The sequence below is a fragment of the Microtus ochrogaster genome, chromosome 5, assembly GCF_000317375.1.
Source record: "Microtus ochrogaster isolate Prairie Vole_2 chromosome 5, MicOch1.0, whole genome shotgun sequence".
In the NCBI taxonomy this organism is placed as follows: Eukaryota; Metazoa; Chordata; class Mammalia; order Rodentia; family Cricetidae; genus Microtus; species Microtus ochrogaster.
The window spans coordinates 39,074,205-39,092,480 of NC_022012.1; the positions used below are offsets into that span (position 1 = coordinate 39,074,205).

Consider the following 18,276-nt stretch of genomic DNA (forward strand, 5'->3'; position numbering starts at 1 on the left):
TGTGTATGTGAGTATATGTGTGTGAGTGTGTGTGAGAGTGAGTGTGTGCGTGTGTGCATGAATGTGTGTGTGAGAGTGTGTATGTGAGTATATGTGTGTGAGTGTGTGTGAGAGTGAGTGTGTGCGTGTGCATGAATGTGCGTGTGTGAGAATGTGTGTGAGTATATATGTGTGAATGTGTGCGTGCGTGTTCGTGTAAGAGTGTGTGTATGTGTGTGAGTGTGTGTGCGTGTGAGGGTGTGTGTATGTGTGTATATGTGCATGTGTGTGCGCGCGTGTGAGGATGTGTGTATGTGTGTGTGAGTATATGTGCATGTGTGTGCGCGCGTGTGAGGGTGTGTGTATGTGTGTGTGAGTGTGTGCACATGCACTTGCATGTGAGCTGTTTGCAGAGGCACTGTAGGGGGGAAAGGACTTTTATAAAAACAGCAGCCGGTGCACTGTTTTCCAGGGAGTCCTTGAGGACACGGGTTTAGTTTGAAACAGGCAGAATTCAGGTCAGGTGGAGCTATAGTCACTGGCAGAGCGAGCGGAGGAAAACGAAGGGTCTTTCTGGGCACGGACAGGGTTGGCGCTCAAGGGAGGCTGCTGTGACTTTTGACAACTCTGATCTTTTCCTGCGCCAGCTCATAGACGGCATTGTGAAGAACGAGAAGTCTGACCCCAAGGTGAGGACTAAGGACGATGACCGTATTACCCTGGAGGGCTCCACCAAGGAGAAGATGAACAACATCTCCATCCTGCTGAGTGACCTGGAGTTCAGTGACACCGGCAAATATACCTGCTTCGTGAGGAACCCCAAAGAGAAGGACCTGAACAACTCTGCCACCATCTTCCTCCAAGTGGTTGATAAGTGTATGTAGTAGGGGTGGGTGGGGGTAGTAGGGTAGGAAGGACTTGGGGTGCCCATCTCAGGATAGCATTGAAGAGTAGGCAGAGTAGGCCATGCTGGCGATTTCTTTCTCTTTACACTTGCAAGAGTTACTGGAGTTACATATGGAAGGTAGAAGAAGTCAGCTATGGAGTGGCTTGGGACTAGCACTGAGTACCTTTGAGCCTTGATTTCCTAGTCCATAGAATAGACACATGGCTGCCTTCTGTCAGGGTGACTGTGAAGGCCAGGGGAGCTAGCTGGGAGTGTTTGGTGGCATTAGGCTCTCTGCATGTGGGTGGTCTTTGCTCCTTTGTGTATAGCAAGTGTTGGATGGCTGTCAGGTGTTGTTGTAAAAGATGCTGCGACTGGTACACAGAATTCTTCTTTGTGGAGTGTGTAGTTCAGAGTAAGGCAAGCAGATCGACAGCCCCAAGCAGACAGCAGTGGTACAGATGCTTCCCGAAGAGATAGAATGAGGTGTAGTCCTTCCCCTATGGAATTGGGTACAGGTAGGCATATTAAGCAGTGAAGGTATTGAAGACAAGAGCCAGGTAGCCACATGCCTCTACTCCTTGGAGATGGTCAGAGAAGCAAAAGGGGACAAATAGATGAGAAGTTAGGTTGGACACCTTGCAGCTTAGGATGCTGGAAGACAATGCCTTCTGCACGCCCTCCCGCCATGGCCAAATCAAGAAACCCTGGAGATGGGACAGCAGGAGTTGAACTTGGGTTCTTCCAAGGGCAGAGCCTGAGGTCATCCAGGCAGTCTTCCCTGAGTCTGGGGTTATATCTGCAAATAGTGTCACCTCTTCTAGAGGTTTAGGTTCCTGTCACTGCTCTGTGCTTGGCCTTTGCAGGAGGAGAAGGGAAGGGGCCCGGCACTGATAGAGTGTTTCTGGGTGCCAGGCTCTGAGTTAGAGTTCTCGTTTTAGCTCTATGGCTCTTCTCAGGTGGCTCTTGTCTCTGTATAGAGTTTTTCAGCCATCCTTTCAAATGGTGGAGGTAATTCAGGATAGAAGCTTTGCTCCCCTGACCCCTCCCTGAGGGAGTAATGCAATCAAACCAAGAGCGGGTGTTGTGTAGATAAGATAAAGCCACAGGGAAAGCTGCAGGGGTTCACAGGGTGACTAGGGAGGCTCTTCTGGGAAAGGTGACAGAGCGGGGATGTCTGAAGACAGCGGGAGAGGAAGCAGAGATGGCTGAGAAGTAAGTTTGTGACTTGTAACTGGGATCTGTGGGTCTGATTTAACCCCTAACTTGTGTGTCGGTGTGTGGGAAGAGGCCCTCCGGTGTGTGTGCTTAGCTGGAAAGGAACCGTGCTCGGGCCTCTCCTGTCTTGGTTGACCTGAGAGGGTCAGGACTGGAGGTGGGGCTGCCGGTTTTGGATTGTGTGTGGTGACTTCACACGATCCTCCACCCACTCTTTCCTCTTCTAGTGGAAGAAGTGGACAATACGGTGACGCTCATCATCCTGGCTGTGGTGGGCGGGGTCATTGGACTCCTGGTTTGCATTCTGCTGCTGAAAAAGCTCATCACCTTCATCCTCAAGAAGACCCGAGAAAAGAAGTGAGCTGGCTCCCCATCACTCCAGTGCCCCCTCAGCCTGGTGCCCTCTCCCGTGGCCCATGCCCTCCACCTCCATCCACCCCTGCCAGTGGCAGTGTCTCCACTGCTTCCGATGCCACTGCTGTCCTTTGCTGTCCCTACAGCCCTTGCTTCAACTCTCTCTCAACCTCTCTCCACCTGCTCTTCCCTCTCCAGCCCTCTCCCTCCCCCATCCTGTCAGCCTTCCTCTCTCCCTCCCCCATCCCGTCAATCTTTCTCTTCTCATTTGAACTACCTACCCCAAAGTTCACCATAAGATTTAGGAAGTCTACTTCTTTTCCGAGTTATACTTCTCATTTTGGCTCTCTTTTATCAGAGAGAATGTGAATTCATGTATAGAAACCCTAGAATGGAAAGACTTTTTTAGGGAGATGAAAAATTCGGAGAACTCAAATGGGAGAGGCAGAAACAAGGTCTGACACATGAACACAGTAGCTCATGCCTGCAACACAGTAGTTGAGAGTCAGGCTTAGAAGGAGCCTTTTGAGTTCAAGGCCAGCCTAGTCTATACTGTGAGGCCCTGTTTCAAAAGCCATAGATAAATTAAACTAAACTCCGCTAAAATCTGAAATGGTGACACGGCCTCCCAGGAAGTCCTGGAGTAAGTTCAGTTATAAACATAGACATTAGGGTCAGGGATGTAGCTAAGTAGTGTTGTGCTTGCTATATGTGTGAGGTCTTGGGTTCAATATATTTTTTTTCTGGAAGGAGGAGGAAGATGGGGAGGTATAGAGGCTGTGAGCCCAGGCCCAGAATTTTCTCAAACAGTGTCAGGCTAGCTTTAAAGCAGCAGGTGAGGAATCTTGCAAACCAGAGCAAGGAAAAGGCATTAGAAAGCTGTTCTAGGGAAGATGGGTGATGAGGTGGGCTAGGACAGAATAAAAAGGAAAGGCCAGGGGGAGGGCACAGGGCTGGGTGCGGGGAGCAGGGTGCAGGGAGCCACCCGCCCACCCCTAATCCCACCTGCCTCTCACCAGTGTCCCCTCTCTCCCTCTCCTCTCCAGGAAGGAGTGTCTTGTGAGTTCCTCTGGGAATGACAACACAGAGAACGGGCTTCCTGGCTCCAAGGCAGAAGAGAAGCCACCCACGAAAGTGTGAGGCCCTGCTCGGGCCAAGCAGTGCAGGGAGCCTCACTTTCTAATGGTGACATGGATGCCTGGGTTCTGTCTGTAGACACCCACTGAGATGTGTGCGGCTTGGCCCAAACTGTAGTCTCTCCGAGCAGAAGAACCTGATCCTGTCCTGCCCAGCCTGCACTACCATTCTCCCCCTAGCCAGAGCTTCCCAGGGCAAGGGCTGTCTAGGGGGGAAGCCTATAGGAGGTCGAAGAAAGGGAAAGGCAGGGATGGAGTGGTGTGGAAGGGTTGGTCCCTGGCACCTGGGAAAATGGGGTCCCCTTTAGACTTCCCACCTCTCTGAACCCTCACTTTCCCCTCTTTTCCCACTTATCCTTCACCAGGAAATAGGGGTGACCAGAAGGCTGCTCCCAAAGCTGGTGTTCAGAAATGGGTGAAGGATGAGAACTTGAGATGCTGGGAATGTGCTAGAACTCTAGGGTGGAGTCTGCTGGAAGGGGGGGGGGCAGTTCAGAGATGCTGGCTGGGCTTTGAAGAATGTCAGGCTTCCAGAAATTCCTTCAGAGGAGACTTCTCTTCCCCCACCCCAAAACACCTGCACACACTGTCCTGGCTCCATGTCCAGCCTTCTGCTCTGAATCTGTAGGACCTCCACCCCCAGGTCAGCCTGGATGCCCTGAACTTCAAATGTCCCAGTCTACAGCAGCTGAGGAGGCTTGTGGGGAGGCCCTCCCTCCATCCTCCCTGGAGCACTGGGATGCTATATGCATCTTTTCTCGCTTTGCTTCTCGGGTTTCAGAGGTGGGGGAACAGCGTCTCCACCCTCCCAGCCTTTGGAATGTCTATCCCAGCCCTACAGGACTGACAACCCTTATCCTTGGCATGGCGGGACCATGCCACCCTGGCACTCCCGGAGCTCAGTTTTCCCCACTTCTGCCCTTCTCTTGAAACAGCTGTTGTTGCCACCTTACTTGAGGAATGGTTTCCTAGGACCTTCTGTCTTATCCCTTTGCTCCTCCTATGTTCCTCCAGCATGTCTGGCCTTCCCCAGCCCTGGGTCTGCCTTTGCCTCAGGGACCCTTGTTTCCAGAGAAGGCCCTTGGCTCTTCCAGCTGCTTTCTGCCCAGCTGGGTCAGCTCCTCTCCTAGCCTGAGGTTGAGGAGGAGCAGAGAGCGGGTTCTTACACCCTCTCTCTCCTTCCTGCAGAGCCGGTTTGCACACCCCTCGAGTGTGGGGCTAGATTGTGCCTTAGCTCCCTGAGTCCCGGTTCTTACCCCATTTTCCTTTGGCTCATACTCCCTGACTTAATTCCACAGTCTGGTGTGACAATGGTGGGGTTCCCCAGCTCCCCTCCCCAAGGTCATGGGGGAGGCCATGCAGCTGGAGCTGTGTTAACAGTGGCCCTTTGGCTGGTGGCAGTCTGGAAGACACCTGTGGGGTGTCTCGTCCTTGTCCTTGACGTGAAGATGGGTGGCTATGGGATATGAAGTGTGATAACAGGGGTACCTCCAACTCCCTCATCAGGTTTATGATACTCTTGGGTCCTCAGAAGATGAAGACCATTCCTCTTTCTAGGGAGTATAAGGCCTGCTGCAGGCTCTGCCCAGGAGTAGCTGAAGGCTTACCCCAAAGTGGAAGTGGGGGTCTCAGGAGCAATAGGGCCTGTAGGGGGCCTGAGGCAATGGCTCGCGTCTCTTGCCCGAGCCCAGGAGCTCACAGGTCCTTACCTCCTCTCTTCCTGTCCTTTACATGGAACCCAATGTGGGCTGGGGTAAAAGCTGCCCTTCTCCCGCTTTTTATTTCATTTGAGACAGAGTCTCAGGTAGCCCAGGCTGACCTCCAACTTCCTACATAGCCAAGGCTGGCCTTGAACTCCCGACCTTCTGCCTCCACCACCCCAGTGCTGGGATGATGGGCATGACTCCACACCCTGCTCAGAGCAACCTGGCTCTGAGAGCAAACATGGCCCCCGAGCCTGCAGCCAGCCATTCAGGAAACTTCCAGCTGCCTTCACGTAAAACTGCTTTCTTCCCCAACACAGGAAGAGGCCAAGTGCTGTGGGCAATTCTTGCTTTCTTGAGAGGAAGCTGAGGCGTGTCACCCTGCCCCTCTTCCCGTCACTGTCGGCTTACAGGCAACCCTCACAGCTTCTCCCGTCTACCCAGAGGGTGAAGTCGCACCTACCTCACAGGACTGTTGTGAGGCTCGGCAATTGGTTTGGTTTTGTTCTTGCTTGGTTTGGAAAGGCATTGGGAAACAAGGCTTTTAACTGGAGAGAGTGTTCCACGGCTGTCCTGTCCGCATCCCTGTAACCCACATACGCCTCACACTCTTCCTCTTCCCTTTGTAACCATAGGAACCGTAACTCTGACTGATGCTTAAAGTATCTTGTCCGTGGCATTGTTTTAAAAAAATGAAGATGATTGGGACTATGGGGGTAGTTTTTTATTGTTGTTATCCCAATGCCTATGATACTATTGGCGTTTAATGGATAGGGATTAAGAGCACAAAACTTAGTCCTCTTAACAGAGAGTGTCCGGTCCTAGTGCTAGCTTCATGCCTGTGCAGACATTGCCACGGATTGCATTACAATGTATACTCGCAAAGCCATTTCCCCCAGCCAGACCCTCGTGCAGGCAAGTTTTCAATAGTGATCTCAGGGTTGCTAAGGGTGCTCCCCGCACCACTGGGCTACAGAACCTCTTATACGGTTGACTTCTGGAAACCTGGGCCCATGCAGTTGTGCTGACAGTGATGTCAGTGAGACCAAAGATGAAGCACAAGTCCCTCATCCTTGACCTCTGAGTAGACGAGGTCATCTGAGCAGACATCTGCCTGGGAGGCCCAGATCCCTCTATGGAGAAACTGAGCAGAAGGCAACTGGAACCAACCTGCAGTGCTGGAGGGCCCGAGAGCAGAACGGACAAAGGGGCAGAATGTCACACCTCTGGCTGACCAGCTTTTGTGGAGTCTGGAACTCGAAGGTGCCCTGGTGTGAAGTGGGTGTGGCAGGGTGTGCCTGAAGAGGGTGCACTGTGCACACAGAGAGCAGTGTGAGATGGGGGGGGGCTCTGACTATTCAGCAGCCTGAGCTGGAGACCGAGGAAGGGTAAGAGACGGAAACGAACAGCCACACTCCTCGATTCCACTGGGTGACTCCATGGACAGACAACGGCCACTGGGGGGCTGGGGCAGGGATGCCAAGAAAGAGGATTTGTGGGGAAATACTCTAGCTTGCTGCTCTTTATTTTGTTCCGGATTGGAGTCCCTGCTGTCCCTCCTCCCACCGGATATGCAGTGCTTTGACTATCTTATGCATGGTTTACTCCTCTGGCTTGGATGGCTGTACCCATAGTCAGTTTTCCTATATACCTTTATAGATCAAACAGGAGAGTGATGGGCCGTGGGAGCCTCAGGTCCACGGGGCCTCTGGGAGGCCCCAATGTGCACACGCCCACCACTGACTTGTGTTTAAGCACAGACTGAATGCGATTAGGTTGTCTTGTCTCTACAACACATTTTGCACTGTAGGATTGAATTTAGCTTTGCTTTGGATGAAATAAAAATTATTTTTTAATAAATTGGGACTTGAGCTTTTTACTTTGGGTTGCTTGGGAGTTGAGCTCCAGCTTCATTTCCCACATTGACAAGTTTACCTTCTCTGACCTTTTGTCCACTTGTGTTGAAAATGTCACTGGCTCAGGTGAGATCGTACATGTCAAACGCCTCAGGGTTTCTGACACATCCGAGACATTTGTGTTGTTTTAATTCTGGTCCTTTGAAAAGCGGGTCCTTTTACACAGGAATTAATGCTAGACTGTGTGAGCTGATGCCCTTAGAAACAACTCTGGAGCCACGAGATAGCATCCATCTGAAGGAGATTTTTACCTGACTACAAAGCTAAACCGGGAGTGGAGATCCTGAAGAAGGGATGTTGCTAACTTGTTGGTCCTGCAAGCATAAGAAGCCCACTTAGAGTCCCGGAACACTCATCAACAAAAGACGCCAGGCACAGCGGTGTGCTCTTACAATCATAGCACCCGAGAGTTAGAGACAAGTAGACCCCTGGGGCTCACTGTTGAGTCAAAGTGGTCTACTTGGCGAGCTCTAGGCCAGTGAGAGACCCTGTGTAGAAAAAAAACAGATGGATGACACCCGAGGAACTACACAGGTTTGTCCTCTGGCCTCCGCATGTGTCCTTGCGTCCACAAACACATGTGCATCTGCACACACATGTACTTACATGCATGCATGCACACAGGATTAACCATCATGAGAGTACCTGTCTGGTATGTGCAAAGCCCATGTTCAAGCTTCACCCCACGCAAAGAAATTAACTGTCACAATTATTACAGTTTAGATAGAAAATGTCACCATAAACATATATCAAGTGCAATGTTGGCGGCGGGGGGAGGGGGATATTTTGTGAAGGAACTGGATCATGAGGGCTCTGACCCCATCGGTGGGTTTTAGTACCTTTATAGATTCGTGGTTTTATGGAATTATTGGAAGAGGGTGGAAACCAGGAGGTGAGGCCCAGAGAAGGCAGGCCAGTGAGGATGTGTCCTTGAAGGCCATACCTCATCTTTGACTGTTCTCCCCCTTCCTGGCCGCCATGATGTATGCAGCTTTCCTATCATGCCCTTCTACGGTGATGTTTCTACCTTGCCATGGGCCTAAGAGGAAGAGAACCAGCCAGTCATGGCCTGAAGTCTCCCAGCACCCTGAGCCAAAGGAAATCCTTCTTCCCTTAAGCTGATGGGCTCAAATATTTTTATTACTGCAGCAAGAACTGACAACACAGGCAACCACCAATGAGATGTCCCGGATAAGCCAGCTCAGCTCTCTGTGCCTCCGCTTCCTTGCCTGCCAAGAGGGAGGAGTTATTTTGTAAGGAGGCCAGAGACCATAACACTGGCGTGTGCTGGGTTCTGGCCAGGCCCTTCTGGTAGACAGCATCACAGGGGTTACAGGGTGTGTTGCAGAGACAAGCAGTGTGTGAGGGGAGATTCAGGGGAGAAGCTAGTCTGCTTTAGAACAATCAACTCTTGAGGCACTCCCAAGTAGGAGCATTATAAGGAGGGAGCCTCATGGCCTAATTACCTCCCATGAGGCCCAACCAAAGTTCTATCACACCCCAAAGCTACAACGCTAGGGATGAAGTTTCCAGAACATGGACCTCTGGGGAGTAAGTCAGCATTGGGTAAACATACTGTCACAGATACCTACAATGAATATCCTGCAGTTCCAGGCACTGACAAGGGTTGATCTAAAAAGAAACCATTAAGCTAAGAGAAGGAATTCAGATTCAAAGAGGGTCTCTACTTCATTGGTTGTGACCACTGCCTCACTCTGGCGAGGGACATGGATGTCTTTGGGGACTGTGTGTGTATATGGAGGGGGTCATATATGAGAAGTCATTTGACCCCCTGTTCAGTTTTTCTGTGAACCTAAAATTTCCTGAAAAACTAAAGTCTTAAACACCACCACCACCACCAAATATATTGTATCAGCCACTTTCTCATTGGTGGCACAAAATACCTGACAAAAGCGGCTTGGGAAGGGAGGAAAGGAGGGAGGGAGAGAGGGAAGGAGGGAGGGAGGAGGGAGGAAAGAAGGAAGGAAGGAAGGAAGGAAGGAAGGAAGGAAGGAAGGGTATCTTGGCTTAGTGTTCTAAGGGATGCAGACCCCTGTGTCAGGAAGGCATGGAGGCAGAAGCAAGAGATGGCCGGTGACATTGCACCCACAGTCAGAGTGTGATGGATGCTTCCATTTAGCTTACTTTTTCCTTTTCATTCATTCCTAGGCCCCATGCCATGGAATGATGCTACTCACATTTAATGTGGCTCTTCCCCGCTTCCAGGAACTTAATCTAGATAACCAGTCAGAGACATTCCCAAGGACTTGTTTCCCTGGTGATCCTAAATACCATCAAACTGACGATGAAGTTTAGCCAGCACCTATTACACAGTTCTGTTTCTATAACATTCTAGAAAAAGCAAACTACAGGGACAGATGGATAACGGAGCAGTGAGTGCCATGGGCTATGGCTAGGGGAAGGGCTGGCACGGGGACATTTTGGAGAGGATGCGCCACTGTGGTGGCTGCTTGCCCGTACGTGTTTGTCCACACTGGCAGCAGTGTACAATGAAATGGTGAATGCCATTGTAAGCAGATTCCTTTGGGAAATCTATGAGGAATCCAAAGACATCCCTCTTTGACTCAGAACTTTCCAGTCTAACTTACCAGCCTAGCTCTGGCCCCAGTGCCTGTGATGTTTTCCTTTTCTGAAGCTATCTTGCTGACCCACTCTTTTTTAGCATCCCTGGGATGCATGTGTTTTTCCTCTACTGGAATGTGCAAGCAGGTGATGCTAGTTTGAGGTCTTTGGGTCATTGGGGGATGCCCTCAAAAGGGATCAAGGACCCTCTGCATCCTCCTTTTCCTCCTATGTGTCTCTACTGTGATATGCTGACTTAGCATAGGCCCAAAGCAAAAACTGATCAAGGACTTCCAAAATTGTGGGGGCCATAAATGCCTTTTCCGTTTATAAGTTAATTATCTCAGGTATTATAATATAGCGTCAGAAAACTGACCAATGTAGTTGGTGTATCAGTAGTAATACCTTCTACCCAGCTCATTTACTTTCTCATTATTTTTATTAAAGAATTAAAATTACAGCTGAGAGAGAGAGAGAGAGAGAGAGAGAGAGAGAGAGAGAGAGAGAGAGCACACAATTATATTTATGTGTGAAAGTCAGGACATTTGTGAGAGTCGGTTCTCTCATTATACCATATGGATCCCGTTTTATGTTAAAATAGCAAAACATCTGAGGCTGTATATTTTATAAAACAAAGAGGTTTATTTCAGTTATTATTTTCGTGCCTGGATGGTCTAATGGCATGATGCCAGTGCCTTATCCAGGGACCCCTGGCTTCCTTACAACATGGCAAGAATTAGGAAGGGGGACAGTTTTGTGCAAAGTGAGAGGCCGTGTGTTGAGACAGGAAGCCAAAGAGATTCAGAGGCTGAGCTCATTCCTTTTATACAAACTCCTTCTGTGGGAGCTGAGAGGCCTTGAGAACTGCATCCTCAAGGGTAAGGGTTGCAAATGTGCCCTTCAGGGACCCGCCCTACATGGCCTAACTTCCTTCTATGAGGCTCCACATTCTTAAGATTCTAAGTGCTCCCAACAGCACTACAGACGAAGACCAAGTCTATAACACAGGGACATTCAAGATTAAATTTATAGCTACTTCCTATTATAAATGGGTGAGGTTAATATTTATTATGATTATTGGCAATTTTCCAGCTGCCTTTTTCAGTGAACAACGATTCCACACAATTCTTAGTAATTCTTCTTCCTTGTTTTGAGATTGCTTGATTTTTTTTTTTATTTTAAAAATGCTATTTCTTCCTTTATTGTTTTGGAAGTAAAAGACTTTATTTCCATTCTTTTGATAATTAACCTTTGACCTCTTAGAGTGTACACATTTTACAGACTGTAACTTGAGCCAATATTTAAGCTTTGTGAATAACTTAAGAATGTTAGAATATTTTAACTCCAGCCGTCCCTTCTGACGTACACACTATTGCTATCTCACAGTTCAGCCAGGTATTTGGAAATTGACCCCTGACCTTTCTCCATTCCCTGGGGATTCTGTCTCTTGGTGCAGACCCAGGATCCCTCTACATCTTTCCCAGCTTCCCTTCTATGAGCAGAGAGCGAGAGACTTTATAGCACTCAGGCCTAAACAGATGTCCCCAGGTTCAGGGATCTATGCAGAAGAAGAGACAGAAAGAATGTAAGAGTCAGAGGCAATGGATGATCCCAAGGACGGTGTCCTCCAGACGCAACAGAACTGATGCACATGTGAATTCAGAGACTGTGGCAGCACACACAAGACCTGCACAGGTTCAAGACAGATGGGTCCCAGCGCTGAGAGGAGGATGTGCAAATGAGGTCCCACCCCTAACCCAGAAACTATCTGTAATTGATATCCATTGGCAAAGGGAAGATCAGTTTTCTATAATAGAGTGTCACTGTGTATATCAACTATAATCTAGGGCAGTTCCATGCCTGGGAATAGTTGGCCAATCCAATATAAAACAAATCCATTTTTAAGGGGGGTTGTTTTATTTTGGCATTTTTATTGTTTTTTTTTCTTATTTTGATTTTTGGTATTATGGGTTTTTTTTTTTAAGAGAGAGAAAACACATAAAGTTAGGTTGGTAAAGAGGTGGGAAAGAACTGGGAGGAATTGGGGGGAAGGAAAAACATAACATATTGTATGAAAAATTTTTTTAATAATAATTGAAACTTTGGTACTTTGAATGAAAATGGCCCCCATAGGCTCATAGGGAGTGTTATTATTTGAAAGGATTAGGATGTGTGGCCTTGTTGGAGGCCTTATTGGCCTTGTGGGGATGGGCTTTGAGATTTCAGATGATCAAGCGAGGCCCAATGTCACTCTCTCTTCCTATTGCTGCCTGCCAATCTAGATGTAGAACTTTCCTTGACTTGCTTCTCCAGCACCATGTCTGCCTGTGAACTACTGTGTTCCTCAACATGATACCATGGACTAAATCTCTATGCCCATAAGCCCAGTACTAATAAATGTTTTCCTTTATAAGAGTTGCTGTGATCATGGTGTCTCTTCATAGCAATAGAAACCCTAAGACAATAATACTTAGAACGTATACTTTTCTGTGACAGACACTATTCTAAGTGTCTTGATTCAGTTAACACTCACATACCCCTACAAGACATTATCCACTCAATAGTCTTATCCTCATGCTGTGGATATAGAAAAGGAAAACATTAAGGCACAATAAATTAAGACCGGTACCTGAGGTTAGACTGGTACCATGAGCTCACTCTATCAGCTACCACACTCATGGTAACACCAATACAGTCATTAAAGTTTGCTGGATTGAACCTAGGGCTCATGCAGGCTGGGCAAGCTCCATCACATAACCATCTCTAGCCCTCCTTTCTTCTACTTTTGTTTTCAGACAAGGTCTCTTTATGCTTCTTGGGATAGCCTGCACAAGCTCACTCCGTAGCCCAAGCTAGCCTTGAACCTGTTATTCCCTTGCCTCTGTGTCCTAAGTAACTAGGATGATAGGCCTGCACCGCCAGGCCTGGCTTTTATGAGGTGGAGACTGCACACACGCAATGATGGTCTCACCCATTCTTTAGACGTGATATGCAGCGACGTCACACATATTTGTGTTGTGTTGTGACCTCGCCCACAGAACTGCTTTATCCTGTAAAACTAAAACTTTGAGTCAGGTATGGTGGCACACACCTTTAATTCCAGTACTTAGGAGGCAGAGGCAGGTAGATTGCTGAGTTTGAGGCCAACCTGGTCTCTGGAGTGAGTTCTAGGACAGCTAGGGCTACAAAGAAAAACCCTGTCTCAAAAAACAAAACAAAACTTACCAACACCAAACTAAAACTCTGTGCTCAGTAACTGATAACTCAACATTGCTTCCTCCTTCCAGCTCCTGGAAGCCCATTAATTTGATCATCTATCTCACATAAGTGGAACAAAACAAGATGTGTCTTATAGCAAGCTTCTTTCACTCAGCACAGTGTCCTTAATTCAGCTGTGGCATCTTTACCCCTGGCTGAAATCAGGCAGAGATGAGGGAAGGGAGGGCAATGGGACAGGCTTGTGTGGGAAGCACACTTAACCCACGCTGGCCTCCCCAGTCTGCAGCTCACTGTTTCCCCACTCAGGTCAGGTTTCTATGTCTCTGTTTACCTCTGCCCACACTGAGAAGTAATTGCCTTTTAGGATCTACTCATCCCAAGGTATGGTGTAGCTATTTCCTCTGAATCGAAATGTCCCCTTCCAGAGAGAGGATGAGACTGACAAGACCTCAGAAGTTAACAAAGTGTACCTCCTTCAGGAAGTTCACAAAACAGCTTAGAAAGCAGTGGACTCATGAGGCCCCTTCCTGCGGTTACGCAGGCAGTAAGCAATTGTCAGGGGCTGGCATGCACCGGGGGTGGGGGATTGCTTTTCAGTGGTTCTGCCTGCAAGTTGTGCAGGAAAATTCAGTGATGCAGCTTCAGTGAGTTGGCAGCCAGGCTGCCTGGATATTTTTCTGCCTTTAAGTCACCCATGTGACCCCACTAAATTCCTTGTCAGAGTTTACCAAGCTAGACTTGGTGGAATCATTTCTTTGATCTATTTTTGTATACAGACATATATACACATATATGATATATATTATTTTATATATAAATTATATAAAGTTACAAATTAATAATATAATACAATATAATATATATTACGAATAGATATTTGTTCACATCTCCCCTGAAAAACATACTTAGCAAAATTAGTACCCAATAAAGAACAGACAGAACTAAAATGGGTTGGGTAGGGGCAGTTGCATGGATTCTGCAATTTCCTAGCCTTTCTGCCAAGACTGATGCACCTGAGAGTTGAGTATCTTTAGATACCTTTCAGAGTGGTATGGGATGGTATCCTCTGTGACATAGTGACAATTGTGTGTCCCCTGCTGTGGGTGGTAAGACTTGTAATCAAAGCTGAGTTATCCTAGGTGGAGCATCCTGGAGCTGAGGGCTGGGCATGGGGATAGGGGTGGGGAAGACCAAGGGTGGTCATCTTTCTCTATGTAAATATTGTAAAACTCTGTCCTCTGGACTCAGAAGGGCTGTGATTACTTCCTCACAGCCTTGGGCTCACTAATATTCCATCATAAAGAGGCAGGCAATACGGAACGAGTAGTTTGAGACAGTACAGTAGATGCAGGGGCATGAACCCCTCCCTAAGGTTATATGAGTTGTCAGTGGTTGTTGAAGGGAGACATTTCTTTAGTGCTATCCCTGCCCACAAGTTCCCTTTACTGCTGTGGGTAAGCCCTCACCTGGGGTAGACTAGGGTGGAATCATTCCTTTTGCTTATTGTTGATGCCCTATCTGAGCTCAATAAATGTTTGCTCTTGTGTTTCCAGGAAAAGTTAATGGGACAGGTAGAACTCCTCTTTGATGAACGGGAATGCCTCCCAAACGGTGGATGGACTAGACACTATATAGCAATCGCCTAGTGTAGTACTTTTGAGATAGGGTTCTGAATACATTGTGGCAAGAGTTGTGTGGCTTCCTTATGGGTAATCAGACATGCAGTTGAGGGTGGGCTGTCTGTCAGGAAGAATTTGCCTGAATGAGAAGAATTGCGAGCAGAAGAGATGAGGATGCTATTCTATTATGCTCACTAGCCTCTCACTTGGCAGAAAAAGTGGAGGAAAGGGAGTGTGAGGTAGAGGCACCACCCTGCTGTTTCTACAGTGGGCAGGGTGTAAAGAAAAGGTCCTCCAGATTAGATCTACGCTAAATAGCTCTTCCTGGAGCCTCCAAACCAGAAACGCTTGGGAAGCATCGGACAGTTGGGGATGGGGACCGTGTGTGTGTGTGTGTGTGTGTGTGTGTGTGTGTGTGTGTGTGTGTGTGGAGAGTGAAGTAGAAGTGTTAGAAACCTCCCTATAGGTCCAATCCTTATACAGAGGAGGAGAAAGTTCACTATTCAACATGCAGACAGGAACCTTCATAATGGCCTAGTATGGGAAGCTAGGATGATAGGAGAATGTGCTGCATAGGCGCTGTTTGGATTGGGAAGGACTTGTAGACTTCACAGCAGAAATGAGTCTGTGGGACCCTGGGGTGTAGGAGGTCAGTCTGAGTGCTGTGGAAGCAGAAAGAGTCATAGAACTACCCATCCCCCTTTTAGACAGAGGCTGGATTAACTGGGGTTAGTCTCTGATGAACTGGTTCTTATGAGGGTTAGCACTAGCTGAGATCCCTATGAATAGCAAGGTCTGGAAGACAGCAAAGGAAAGATAGATGTTACTGAGGGGCCTTGGTATGGATGAGGTGCTGTTGGACCCTAGTTCACTGAGCCAGAGAGAAGCGTTCAGAAAGAAGCTAAGCAGCAGGGATCTTAGGGCTGGCGTGGGGTTTGAATTCAATCTTTACAACGTAGAAGAGGCTCTGACAGGTCAGCGATTTAGACTGGCATGTCGCTGGGTTTCTAAGGTAGAGTCATCAGGAACATATGGACAAAAAGGGGAAGCCAACCACGGGGCCTGCCTGGGTTACTTGAATGCAAATGAGGCAAATGAGGCAAGATTTGTGTTGAGCCTGGGCAGGGGGTGGGGAATGACAGAAAGCTAAATGCTGCCCAGGTGAGCCCCAGAAGGGGCTTAGACCTTGAGCAAAACTTCACCAAAGGTGTGCATGTGGTGGGTACTGAGTGGGGGCTGGACAGGTGGCTCAGCAGTTCGGAGCACTGGCTGCTCTTCCAGAGGACCCACATTCTGGCTTACAACCTCTTTAGCACCAGTCCCAGGGCATCCAGTGCCCTCTTCTGGCTTCTTTGGGTATCAGGCACCAAGTGATTTATACATACATACAAAATATCCATACAAAATTAATAATTAAATTTCAAAAAGAAGTAGTGAATGACAAAAAAACAGGTGAAAATGTTGAGCTTGTCCTGGGGTGCACAATTACTCCCCTAGTTATGCTGTGCTTGTTTCTCCCCTGCAAGAAGGCATGTGGAAGGTGAAGCTTTGTTCAGCTTCTTCAGATGCGGATGACAGAGAAGTAACAAGGTCTGAGAACCCGACAGAAGTGGGGAGCTGGCACCAGTGACACACAAGAACGCGTACAACACTCTGGCTCTAAGCTGGGCCAAGCAGTGTAAGCCAGCCTTGCTAAGCCTGTTAGATGCAGGCGGATGCATAATGGCCCCACAGCGGGGGTGGGGAGCAGACGAGGAGATGGAATGATGTATTGAAAATTACGGTGCATTATTGTGGAGGGTTGGCTAAGAATGGTCCCCCCATAGGCTTATATATTTGAGTGCTTAGTCATCAAGGAGTGCCCTTACTTGAGAAGGATTAGGAGGTGTGGCCTTCTTGGAATGGCTGGAGGAAATGGGTCACTGGGGGTGAACTCTGGGGCTTCAAAAGCCTGAGTCAGGCCTAATCTCTCTTGCTTTTCCTCTTGCCTGCAGATCCGGATGTAGAACTTTCAGCTACTTCTCCAGCATCCTGTCTGCCTGTGTGCCATGTACTCCCTGCCATGACAACAGACTAAACTTCTGAAACTGCAAGCCAGCCCCAGTTAAATGCTTCCTTCTATAAGAGTTGTTGTGGTCGTGTTGTCTCTGCACAGCAATAGAACACTGACTAAGACCACTGTGGAGATCTGGATGAGATGGCAGTCTCCCATCCCGCCTGCTGTACCTGACCAACCCTGCTCATTGATTTAACAACTGATGCAGTGGTGGCATCTTTCACGTGGCATTGGAGCTTACTAACGTTTTATTCTAACTGTGCCCTTGGCTGCTGACTCTCAAGACCAATTGGCACTTGTTTGGAACAGATGGTAGTGGGCCTTTAGAGAGGCTGTCTATCTTCTATAAAAAGTTTCATTATATAATGCTAAACCTTGAATATCTTACAGATTTGGAAAGGCATCTGGAAGAATGGTAAAAAGCAGCAATTAAAGAGCTCAAGGGAAGACACTCTGGGGGTGGAGGAGGCACACCCAGAAGCCAGAAGGTTACTGAACAGAACCATGTGCGAGACATGGATTGCCACCTTAGAAGTCATTGGCTGGGGAAGCCCTGAGGTCCCCCAAACCATAAATGTTATTGCCACTGCTGTTGATTGCCCTCCAGAACTAGGTAGCAAGTTCTTCTTGTTGAAGACACCACACACTTTGACTGGAGGACAGAGAGAAATGAGAATGTAGCTGACCTGGAAACCTATTCCCTGCCTTTGTTTTCAGTGCCAGACATTGTTATCCTGACTGCCAGGGGAGAACTGTTGGCAGTCCTGCTGTTATTGACCCTGTGGCAGTGTCATTGACACTACCAGTGTAGTGATTGGTGAGATGTGGCCGTGGTGGAATAGTGACACACTGTCATGGGTGTGGCTAGCTGCTTTCCAGTTGGATTGAAGTCCTACTACATGGGAGAGAACTCATATTTAGTATGATTAAGCCACAACAAAAACTGGTTGCAAGAGAAGTTTCTGGCTCCAAGGTCCAGGGAAGCCATTGCTGTTATTACATGAATATGATATGCCTATCAAATTGCCTTCTAGACGTTGATGCTTGTATCCATAGATTACTATTGCTGTCAGCCTTAGTTACGGAAGGGGATTTCTTTCTTTTTCTTTTTTGCTGTTGGCAGTAGTTACTGTGGAAACATATAACTAGCTGTTAAGAATAAGTGACAACAGACACTGAGAGAAACAATTAATAAATGGGACCTCCTGAAACTGAAAAGCTTCTGTAAAGCAAAGGACATGGTCAATAAGACAAAATGACAGCCTACAGAATGGGAAAAGATCTTTACCAACCCCACATCAGACAGAGGGCTGATTTCCAACATATACAAAGAACTCAAGAAATTGGTCAACAAAAGAACAACAGACCTAAACAGAGAACTCTCAACAGAGGGATCTAAAATGGCTGAAGGACACTTAAGGAAATGCTTAGCATCCTGAGCCATCAGAGAAATGCAAATCAAAACAACTCTGAGATCTTACACTTGTAAGAAAGGCCAAGGTCAAAAACAACTTGTGCTGGAGAGGTTGTGGGGTAAAGGGAACACTCCTGCATTGCTGGTGGGAATGCACACTGGTACAGCCCCTTTGGATATCAGTGTGGCAATT

The 18,276-nt window shown here is 47.9% G+C and overlaps 1 protein-coding gene across 1 annotated transcript in view; it reads left to right on the plus strand.

The window, feature by feature from the left end:
• Nucleotides 1–5,407, plus strand: part of Scn4b (sodium voltage-gated channel beta subunit 4) — a 15,079-nt gene extending 9,672 nt beyond the window's left edge. Inside the window, exons 3-5 of the mRNA XM_005347225.3 lie at nt 627–855; nt 2,311–2,440; nt 3,484–5,407. Of these exons, the coding sequence (XP_005347282.1) occupies nt 627–855; nt 2,311–2,440; nt 3,484–3,577 (453 nt within the window). The 3' untranslated portion in view covers nt 3,578–5,407. The remainder of the gene's footprint in view (nt 1–626; nt 856–2,310; nt 2,441–3,483) is intronic.
• Nucleotides 5,408–18,276: the final 12,869 nt, after the last annotated feature.